Genomic DNA, 10,593 nt, shown 5'->3' with positions numbered 1-10,593 from the left:
TCTTTTGTCTTTTTTGGAATAAGGGACCTTCGTCTCCCCACTCCCCAGGCCCCCAAGTGGTGGCGACTGGCCACGCCCCCGCGGTGGGAGGTCAGCCTGCGCTGGTGGCCCCAGATGGCCCAACGCAGGCCTGGCTTAGATTGGCGCGTCTTTGCTCTTGCCACGCCCCCTCTGCGCTAGGATTGGCTCCGTACTGGGTGCCCGCCCACCAGCCGCCGGACATGGCGTCTCAGCTCAGGCTCCGCTCCGCGCTGGCCCTGGTCACAGGTTGAGGGGAATGTCCTCCCAGGCGGGTTGGGGTGCTGGAGTGTTGTCGGGGCGCCCCCTCGGCGTCTACAGGCTCTGTGACCTCTAGCCCCCGGCCCAAATTTTACTAACTTTGCGCCCTGTCGACCTCTGACCCCTGCCCACTCCCCTTTCCCCCCTCCCGCGTGTTCTTTCCCACCTCAGGCGCGGGTAGCGGAATCGGCCGTGCCGTCAGTGTGCGCCTGGCCAGAGAGGGGGCCACTGTAGCCGCTTGCGACCTGGACAGGGCGGCGGCCTGCGAGACGGTGTGGCTGCTGGGCGGGCAGGGGAGCGAGGAGGTGGCGCCCGGCGGCACCCACGCCGCCTTCCAGGCTGACGTGTCTGAGGCCGGGTCGGTCAGGCGCCTGCTGGAACAAGTGCAGGTGAACGCGACAGGACCTCGCCCTCTTTTAAAAAGCCGACGTTATCTCCATTCCCCCGGCTGTACTTGGGTTTTGGTGTGTAACCGCCCCCTTCCATAGGCCTGCTTTTCTCGCCCGCCATCTGTCGTCGTGTCCTGTGCGGGGATCACCAGGGATGAGGTTCTGCTCCGCATGTCTGAGGATGACTGGGACAAAGTCATTGCTGTCAATCTCAAGGTGGCGACCTCTGAACCTGTGGCTTCTAGCTCCTCCAGCCTGGGGGAGGGAGCTGGAAGAAGACTGTCACTCCAGCTGCCTTGTTACTGGAAGGACTGTCACTCCTTTCTGCCTTGTTACTCTCCTCACCAGGGCATCTTTCTAGTCACTCAGGCTGCAGCCCAAGCCCTGGTGTCCAGTGGTTGCCATGGGTCCATCATCAACATCAGTAGCATCGTAGGGAAGGTCAGATTGAGTTGGGATGAGGTCAGCCAGCTAGTTGGGCATAGAGAGGAGAGCCCCTCCTTGGGACTCTTGACTCATCCCAAATCTCTGACTCACCTATAGGTGGGGAACATGGGACAGACAAACTACGCAGCATCCAAGGCCGGAGTGATTGGGCTGACCCAGACTGCAGCTCGGGAGCTTGGACGGTTGGTCAGACAGCCCTGGGGGTACAGAGGGATTTGCTGAGGTGTGTGGGAGGTATGGGAGGCAGGTCAGTACTCAGTCCTCTTCCAGAATCAGCAGCCACTCTCCCTTCCACAGACATGGGATCCGCTGTAACTCTGTCCTCCCAGGGTTCATTACAACACCCATGACACAGAAAGTGCCACAGAAAGTGCTGGACAAGGTAGGAGGCTGTGGACCGAGGGCAGAATCCTTCCAGATACCCAACAACATCTCTGGGCTTCAGAGAGAATCTGGGCACAGGGCCTGGCAAATAGTAGATATTTAATAAGTGTACAAGGAATGAAGACAAAAGAAAAAAGGGTCATAGATTCAGCCTACAAAAAAAGTCTGTAAAAGAAACTTTCACCCACTTATGAGTATTTTCTTACAGGTGATTGGAATAATCCCGATGGGACATATGGGGGATCCTGAGGGTGAGCACTGAATGAGGAGGAGGCCCTAGGGAAAGGGCCTGAATGAAGAGATCCCAGAATTTGTGGAATCTGAGAGGATATCACTAGGATTGGTGGTTGGAGTTTGTGTGTTGGTGGGGAGGGGTTCCGGTGGGAGGTGATGACTTTGGGTCCATGAGAGTGAGTAGGATTCTGCCTTCTTCCCACCATTCCTGTAGATGTGGCAGATGTGGTCGCATTCTTGGCATCTGAAGACAGTGGATACATCACAGGGGCCTCAGTGGAAGTCACTGGTATGAAGCCATCATGGGGAGGGAGAGGGAAGAGTAGTGGAACCCAGATGATAAGAGAAAGCAAGTAAAGGGAGTCTAGAGCCACTGAGGGAACAGCAGAAGTTCCCATAGGCATGGGACCGAAGTGGGCGCCACCCAGCCCATTTGTCTCCACCTGTGCATCTGTCCAAATGTTTCTGCCCCTCCCAGGAGGTCTTTTCATGTAACTGCCTCATGGACCCTGGACTCTGCTTACTCCCCCACCACTCTACCCGGCCTCCTGCTGATGAGGACTCTGAGTTCCCAGGATACAAAAGGGGTGGCAGTGTATGGCTCTGAAATGCTGAATATGGGAGGCAGGGGTGCTTGTGACCCTAATAAATTCCAAATCCTCTTCCCTGCCACCTCCGGTTCTTCTTGTGTCTAAGCCCTCAGACCCTTCCCCACCTCCCCCTCCTTTCCCTTTCCCGAAGGATTGTTCCCTTTCACTGCCTGGTCTCCCAGGGCAACCCCCGCCGCCGGGTGTGAGAGGAGAGAGTGTGTGTCACTGTGTATGCCTGACACTCGGTCTTTTTAGAGGGAGGGTGTCTCTGCCCCACCCCCTCCCACTGGTCCTGCAGCCCCAATCCCCTCCCCCCAGTTCCCCAGGTCCTTATGGTCCCCAAGGGTGATTTGTTCATGGCCCCATACTGGTGTCCAGTCTGGCCTTGGGAGGGGTCTTGGAACAGGTGGCCCTCCCCCACCCCTCTCCCTTCTCTGAGTCCCCCCTCCCCTTTCTCTCCACCTTACAATAGCTGCAGCCGGCCTGGGGTCGGGTGGGGGGGATTAGGGGAGGGGGCCAGGATTAGGGGAATGGACCAGCCGATGAAAGGGGCTGGAGGAGAGCAGAAGGGAGGGGGCTGGGAGGAGGAGGAGGAAGGGGAGGGGGTCTGCGCTAATCGACTCTGGAGCCCACATAAGGACTGGCCACGGACTGAAGGAGAGGACAGGGAAGTAGGGGGGAACTGGGGGAGGGGGCGAGGGGACCCACTGTTGCCTTGTCCCAGAAACAGGCTACCCCCCTGGCAGCTGCAGCCCAAGTCCGGGAACCCCAGCTCAGGCTGAAGGAGACAGGACGCCCACCACGGTCTCTTTCCACCACCCGCACCCCCGCTCCCGCCCCGTATCTCATCCCCTGCCCTCAATGGGTATCGCTCTGCCCCTTCCTCTTCTCTTTCCTCCCCGTCCCCTTCCTTTACTGCAAAGTCCTGGAGGAGGCTCCTGCCCGCTTCCCACTCCAGACATTCTGCCCCTTGTGCCCCCAGCCACCCACACGCGCACGCCCCCTCCCCTATAGGGGCCCCATCTTGTGTCTGTGTCCCTGCTTCCGCGTGGTGTCTCCATTCCCCCGTTCCTCTCGTGCGCCTCCCTCCCCCGCCCCGGGCCGCGGCTCTTGATTGTCCAAACGCAATTCTCGAGTCTCTGGCTCTGGCCGAGAGTTGAGTCTGGACGTCCCGAGCCGCCGCCCCCAAACCTCGAGGGGAGAGCGGGTCGGAGGGTCTAGTGAGAGCCAAAGCGGAGGGTGGAGCAAGTCCCCAGGGTGGTAAGGGGAATCCCGGGTTCATCCGGATTTAGTTGCATTCACAGGACTGGAGGACTGAAGCGGCCGAGGATCCTTTGCAGCCTTCCCCCCTACCCTCCCCGGAATGCCGAGCTGGGGTTACAGAGAAGTTGTGGGGAGGGGGCAGCTGTACCCCAGAGCCGCTAGGGGACGCGGAGTGGGGGAGGTGGCCCCTTTTCCAACCTACTGTCCCCTCCCGGGGTTCAAGAGATCCCAGGCCCCGCCCTCCGGAGTGGAGGCCTCGGGTGGGGACCTCGGGAAGGGAACGGTGGCTAAGGTTGGCAGCACGACGGTGCCGGCCGGGCTACTGAGACCGGGGTCCCTACGTAACTCGGGACTCCGGGGACGCCGGCTCTATACGCGAAGCGGGCGCTTCCCGAGGGCGGGGTGCCCGGGCGCCCACGTCGCGTCCCACCCGAGCCCCGAGTGGCGGTGACGTCTCTGCTGACGGGTGTGGGGGGTGTAGTGGAGGGACAGGCGGAAGTGACGTAGGGCCCCAGCGCCCGGGCCATGGCGGCGGCGGCGGCGGGAGCTGCTGTCTGAGCCGCGGCTGCGGACCGAGGGATTTGGGGCTGGGATCCCGGGCCCTGGGAGAGGCGCTGCGGCAACCGGGGCGCGGACGGCTGGATCCGGGTGAGGGGCAGCGCGGCGCCGGGCGGAGGGGGGTGGGGGGAGCCACCGGAGGGGCGGGGTCTGCGCGAGGGCGGCCCCTCTAACACCCCTTCTCCCTTCTCCCTTCCCCCCCTCCCAGCCTACCTCTCCTCCTCCTCCACCGCGGCGGAGCCCTAGTGGGGGGGTCTGTGCCCGGTCACCATGACGACGCCGGCGAATGCCCAGAATGCCAGCAAAACGTGGGAACTGAGTCTGTATGAGCTCCACCGGACCCCGCAGGTGACAGGGACTCTCCCTTCACAGCTTACTCCCTTTCCCAAACCTTTGAATCCACAGACCCCATCCCACAGCCTCTTTAACGTTTCCCTGCCCCATGTCACAGACTCCCTTGGTCCTACCTTTGAGTCATCTTAATCTTTTCCAAGCACTTCACGTTTACCTCATTTAATGCTCACATCAGCTAGTGCCACAGACATAAAGCAAATATGACTTCCTTCATCTGAAAGATAGTAAACAGACAGAAATTACCTTCACTGTTCCTCGGCTCCAGTTAGTGCCTGTAAGACTCACCCCTCAAGTTTATTAAAAATGGAGCCTCTCGGCTGTCCCCCACCGACCAACGTTCTGATATGGTAATGAGATGAGGCCCCAGAGTCTGCGTTTTAAGCACGTACTCTAGGGGATTCTGATATAGGTTGAACCTGGACCCACTTAGAAATTCTGTGGAAAAAGCCCTCTCCAAATTCCAAATCTGTGCCACCCCCACCCCCACACCTCTTGCCAAACCTCCGATCCTTCTGTTGCGAAGCTCCTACTTTTAGTTCATGGACACTAATCCTTTCTGTTTTCCATTCTCTCCAAGTCAAAGCTCCTCTCTCTCAGAATTACCATCTTCAAGTGGCCAACATGGGGTACCCAGATTCTGCTATTTCACTGTATTTCTCAAAATTCCCATTCCATGGACCACTTACTTCTAAAACCCCTTCCCCCCCCCAACCCACCATCGTTTCCACTCACTGATGCCTCCAGGAAGCCATCATGGATGGCACAGAGATTGCGGTTTCCCCTCGGTCACTGCATTCAGAACTCATGTGCCCCATCTGCCTGGACATGCTGAAGAATACAATGACCACCAAGGAGTGCCTCCACCGATTCTGCTCAGACTGTATCGTCACGGCCCTTCGGAGCGGGTAACAGGAGGGATGTGTTTGAGATGGGATGAAGGGTACAGAGTTGGGGCCTCAATGCCCCGGCAGCTGACTGTTCAGAGCCTCCTCTCTTCCATGCCAGGAACAAGGAGTGCCCTACCTGCCGCAAGAAGCTGGTATCCAAGCGGTCTCTGCGGCCGGACCCCAACTTTGATGCCCTGATCTCTAAGATCTACCCCAGCCGGGAGGAATACGAGGCCCACCAAGACCGGGTGCTCATCCGCCTCAGCCGCCTGCACAACCAGCAGGCACTGAGCTCCAGCATCGAGGAGGGGCTGCGCATGCAGGCCATGCACAGGTTCGGGCTGGGAGAGAAGCAGTAGCAGCGCTGGTGGGACAGATGTGTGGGTCTGACTCCTGGTGCTGTCTTTGCTGCCTGCCAGCTTCTATGCCTTAGCATCCTTATAGTTAGCCCCAGCATGATTGTTGAAGCTTGGAAGTCAGGGACGTAAATTGCAGCTTCTTAGTAGCTGGCACTGCTATCCTTAAGAAGAAAACAGCTCACCCTTTAACTTTCTAGAAGTTAGAGTAGTGGAGTGATTTTGAGCATAGACTCTGGAGTCACACCGCTGGGAATTAAATGACCTTCTAGGCCAGCATTGCTCAGTCTTCAGTAGGAATCCAGATTACCCAAGGGTCTTGTTAAAAATGCAAATTCTAATTCAATGGGTCTGGAGTTGGGCCTGAAATTCCACATTTCTACAAACCTGTGCTTCTGGTTCTTGGGAGTCCATGAGGAGAGTCAAGGGGCTGTGATCGCAGACAAGTTATTTAACCTCTGTAAGCCTCCGTTTCCTCAACTATAAAGAGAATATAATTCCTTGCTTCTAGGATTTGTACTGTGTGGGCAATCAGTGCAAAATACTTAGCAGTGTGCTTAAGCATATAGTTAGTATTTTGTAAATATTAGGTGTCATAAGTAATATCTCCTGATCTCTTGTTCTCTCGTAAGTTTAAAATCTAAACCCCTTATCCTTGGTGCTTTCTAACTTCAACCACTTGCTTCTACAGGGCCCAGCGTGTGAGGCGGCCGATGCCCGGGTCAGATCAGACCACCACGATGAGTGGGGGGGAAGGAGAGCCTGGGGAGGGAGAGGGGGATGGAGAGGATGTGAGCTCAGACTCCGCCCCTGACTCTGCCCCAGGCCCTGCTCCCAAGCGACCCCGTGGTGGGGGCGCAGGGGGGAGCAGTGTAGGGACTGGGGGAGGTGGCACTGGTGGGGTTGGTGGGGGTGCCGGTTCTGAAGACTCTGGTGACCGGGGAGGGACCTTGGGAGGGGGCACCCTAGGCCCCCCAAGCCCTCCTGGGGCCCCCAGTCCCCCGGAGCCAGGTGGAGAAATTGAGCTCGTGTTCCGGCCCCACCCCCTGCTCGTGGAGAAGGGAGAATACTGCCAGACTAGGTGAGAGCCCTGTCTTTCCCCTGACCTCTGAGAAACCAGAGATCACATAGACTTCCATCAGAAGTGGGCTTCACCCAAACCCAGCAAGAAACCCTAACCCAGAGGCCCTGTTGGAAAGTTCCCTACTTCCCTTGTCCATTGAAGGTTTTCTGTGCCCTAAACCTACCCTCTTTCCCACTTTAGGTATGTGAAGACAACTGGGAATGCCACAGTGGACCATCTTTCCAAGTACTTGGCCCTGCGCATTGCCCTAGAGCGGAGGCAGCAGCAAGAGGCTGGGGAGCCAGGAGGGCCTGGAGGGGGCGCCTCTGATGCCGGGGGACCTGATGGGGGTGGTGGAGAGGGTGGGGGTGCCGGAGGTGGTGACGGCCCTGAGGAGCCTGCCTTGCCCAGTCTGGAAGGTGTCAGCGAAAAGCAGTACACCATCTACATCGCCCCTGGGGGCGGAGCCTTCACGGTGAGAGCCTCTGAGGGCAGTTCTGTAAGAGGGAGTGCTGGGGAGGGTGGTCTGGGGCCACACCAAACCATGGATCCCACCCTAACTGGCCCACCCTCCTTTCTCTGGGCATCCAGAGATCTGTGTCTCCTCCCCCATCACTCCCTGTGCCCCTGCTTTGCCTTGCCCCAGCTCTTTTATTACTCTTTTTTTCTTTCTTCCTCCCTAGGTCACTTCCTGCCTTACTCGTATCCTTTACTACCTTCTCCAATTTTCTTTTTTCTTACCCTGCCTCTCTCTCTCTTCCACCCTCTCTGTAGACACTGAATGGCTCCCTGACCCTGGAACTGGTGAATGAGAAGTTCTGGAAGGTGTCCCGGCCACTGGAGCTCTGCTATGCCCCCACCAAGGATCCAAAGTGACCCCACAAGGGGACAGCCAGAGGATGGGGACCATGGGGTGTCCCTGTGTCCTGGCCTACCACCCCCAGCTTCTTTGTCCCCCAGTGCCCCCCCCAACCCAGCGAGCCAGCAAGAGGACACAAATGAGGACAAGTGGCTTTTATACAAAGTATCTATATCAGATTCTTCTATATTGTACAGAGCGGGGCATGCACCCCCATCTACTGCCTTTTCTATTGCTCCTCTCCCCCCCCCCCCGCAGCCTCCCATCTACACAAGATGTTGGGGAAGGTGAAGAGCCTTCCCCTTCATGCCCTCCTACCAACAACAACAAATTTGCTTCTTCTCCTCTTTGAAACCTGCAGTTCTGTGTCTCTGTTTATTAGGGGTGTACTAGAAGGGGAAAACCAAAACAAAACAAAAAGACTGGGGAGACAAGCCTGGAAATCATGTGGAAATCAGCCTTGGAAATGGGGAGGAAATGCCAACGGTTATTCACGGTGTGTAAATCCCAATTTTCTGAACCCCAAGTCAACAGATATGTATGAAAATAGTGGGGCACAGTCTGTGAAGCTGAAAGAGACAGGGTGAAGAGCTGAGCGGCGTCTCAAGTCAGATCTCACAGCTGCCCCCTAAAAGCTGGATCGCCCAGCCTGGAATCCAAGGTTTCAATACCAAAGGGAATGTAGGAAAGTGACTCGAGAGTAAGGCACGTTTGTAGCCGCCAGTGGGACCGTGATGTTCAGAAGCAGAGTAATTCCTCATCACAACAAGAAGCTGGTGTCTATAGCTGGAAAGACAAGAGGGAGGGGTCGTGGAGAGGGCTGCGAGGACCTCCCTGCTGGAAATCCCGGCCGCCTCCCAAAGAAGGCGGCCAGGGCCAGGGACTACAATTCCCAGGAGTGCGCAAGTCAGTGCCAGCCTAGCCGCGGGCTGAGTGGAGGAAGGGCCGCAGGGGAGGTGTAGTTCTGTTCCTGGCGGGCTGTGGCCAAGAGCAGAGCGGTGGGGACCTCAAGTGAGGCAGTTGCTGGCTCCCGGCCTCGAGTTGCACGGGCGGACTGGGCCCCAACCCGCGTTCGGAGGTACAGTGGTGCTCCGCTGCGCTCCGCGTCAGGTGTAGTGCGGGGTTCGGACTCGCCTCCCCCAGAGTAACTGATTCTCCCTCTGCCCCCACCTTCAGATTCTGCCCCTTACTTCCTGTTTCCGTTGCCCTTCGCATCCCCACCCCGATCCGCCCCAAATTCCTGCAGCTCGCTCAGTTATCTGCCGCACTGGCAGAGAAGTTAGGCTTTCGGTGTGATCCACAGACCCGAGGGCACACCACCCCACGCTTGGGATTTCTCGTTTTTGCCCTCTGATCCCTAGTACCTTCAATACCTACCGACTAAGGGGCACCTTTCCGCCCAGGCAAGTCCTACAGACCTGCTGGCCTGAACTCTCCGCCTGAGCCCTCTTGCCCTGCAGAAATAAACCAGACCCACTTAACACTTGAAGGAGCCCCTTTCTATACCCGCTCCCCAGAACCCTTGATCCTGGCTCGCCTCCTTTCCAACCCCAGGTATCCAGCAGCTGCGCCGCTGCCGGGGCTTTGGGGCTGGAGAAAATTGGGCGTCGCTCCCGGAGTTTCAGAGAGGGAGAGGCAGGCGTGGAGGAGTCGGGAAGGATACAGAGGTGGAGGCTGGAGAGTACGCAATGACCACGGCTTTTCTTCTAGTTCTCGGGCCTGCAAGGAGCGCCACCCCCTCACTTTTCTCATTCTCTCCAGGAAAGTGACCCACCCGCAGCTTCTTCTGTCTCTCTTCCCCGCCCTCTCCCTTAACCCTGTAACAGCCCCTGGTCCCCGTATCGCCCCCCCCCGCCCCCCCTACCCCCGCCCCGGCCCATCTCTCTCTTCAGCTTCGCGGTCAACACCACCCCACCCTCCCCTTCTCTCCACTTCTCACATTTCTGCTGCTGTCCCCTCTCTGCTGCCTCCATGACTGAATTTCGAAGATGCGCCTGTTTATTTCCGTGACATCATGTGGGAAACATACCAAACTGTGGCCCTAGGCGTCTGTCTTATCCACGCAGGCAGGGAAAAATAACTACCTCCTTGACCGGGTGTTCTCCTTCCCTATTGCTGGGAGAAGGAGGTGTTGTGGGGTGGCGGGAGCAGGTCAGATCCTGTTGCCCTGGGAGCTTCCCTGGGTTCCTTCCCCAAATCCTTCAGTCTTGGTGTAAATTAAGCCCTAAGAAATAGGTTAGGCAAAGCCAGAGATACAAAGTATACAAAAAAGAACTTGACTATTCTGTTGAGGAACTAGATACATGCAGGAGAATAACTAACTATGCAAAGGAGGGAGGCAGGGAAAGAAAGGTTACTAGAGGCAGGGAGACCTGGGAATAAATCTTCATCTTGCCCCTTAAAGGGAGAGTTCTTTACACAGGAAACTCTGGGGGCGGAGCATCGGGTTTTTACAAACCCTTTGGGTGATTCTGATGGGCACTGAGGCAGAGGAGCAGTCCAGTAGATGTTCCATGAGATGTTAGCTCCCTCGGGATGGGTCCTCATCGGGTGAATGGTAACTGCCCCATGCAGAAGGGGCTCCAACCTGTAGGGCAATTGGAAAGGGCCTCCCAGAGGAGGTGACGCTGTGCCAGGATGCTTGAGAAGGGAAGAAGAAAGTCTTGCTGGAGGGGTGAAGAGAAAAGGAGCCTCTCTCTCCCATACCCATCCATCTCCCACTTTTCCCTGGCTCAGGCTTCTCAGTCCCCAAACCATAGCAGATCATGCGTCTGAGCACAGGAGTGAGAGCAGCGTGTAAGACAATACACACAAGAAACATCTCAGAAAAACCTAGGACTGCTATCAGGTACAAACATCACCAGAGAGACCACTCATCTCTTCTTCATTTTGGGGTTTTCCCCCTGTGTTGTCAAGCTCCGAGACAAGTA

At 57.2% G+C, this 10,593-nt stretch overlaps 2 protein-coding genes and 1 long non-coding RNA gene across 7 annotated transcripts; 2 read left to right on the top strand and 1 right to left on the bottom strand.

The window, feature by feature from the left end:
* The first annotated feature begins 29 nt into the window (after positions 1-29).
* Positions 30-2,405, top strand: HSD17B8 (hydroxysteroid 17-beta dehydrogenase 8). Of its 4 annotated transcripts, XM_082732532.1 has the most exons (9): positions 30-267; positions 451-668; positions 768-884; positions 1,017-1,109; positions 1,212-1,297; positions 1,413-1,497; positions 1,708-1,750; positions 1,948-2,022; positions 2,212-2,405. In XM_082732532.1, the coding sequence occupies exons 1-9, from the start codon at positions 222-224 to the stop codon at positions 2,226-2,228; spliced, it is 780 nt and encodes a 259-aa protein (XP_082588658.1). In that variant the 5' UTR covers positions 30-221; the 3' UTR covers positions 2,229-2,405. The 4 variants fall into 4 exon arrangements, with proteins under 4 accessions (XP_082588658.1, XP_082588661.1, XP_082588660.1 ...); XM_082732535.1 differs by lacking the exon at positions 1,708-1,750 and having other exon boundaries at positions 66-267; XM_082732534.1 differs by lacking the exon at positions 1,017-1,109 and having other exon boundaries at positions 116-267.
* A 1,016-nt stretch (positions 2,406-3,421) lies between these two features.
* Positions 3,422-8,017, top strand: RING1 (ring finger protein 1). 2 transcript variants are annotated; one of them, XM_082732528.1, is made up of 7 exons: positions 3,422-4,234; positions 4,353-4,492; positions 5,243-5,403; positions 5,504-5,719; positions 6,433-6,822; positions 7,006-7,279; positions 7,579-8,017. In XM_082732528.1, exons 2-7 carry the CDS (start codon positions 4,415-4,417, stop codon positions 7,678-7,680), a joined length of 1,221 nt encoding a protein of 406 aa, XP_082588654.1. In that variant the 5' UTR covers positions 3,422-4,234; positions 4,353-4,414; the 3' UTR covers positions 7,681-8,017. The 2 variants fall into 2 exon arrangements, with proteins under 2 accessions (XP_082588654.1, XP_082588655.1); XM_082732529.1 differs by lacking the exon at positions 4,353-4,492 and having other exon boundaries at positions 4,092-4,234.
* Positions 7,836-9,688, bottom strand: LOC309865765. The gene is made up of 3 exons (XR_014312263.1): positions 9,603-9,688; positions 9,041-9,117; positions 7,836-8,449 (listed from the first exon to the last, which is right to left on the bottom strand). It is a non-coding gene; the product is annotated as an uncharacterized lncRNA (long non-coding RNA).
* Positions 9,689-10,593: the final 905 nt, after the last annotated feature.

This window comes from Mustela nivalis (assembly GCF_964662115.1).
Source record: "Mustela nivalis genome assembly, chromosome: 5".
NCBI lineage: Eukaryota > Metazoa > Chordata > Mammalia > Carnivora > Mustelidae > Mustela > Mustela nivalis.
Note: the sequence above shows the minus strand (reverse complement) of the source record. Positions and strands in the feature narration are given on the sequence as shown.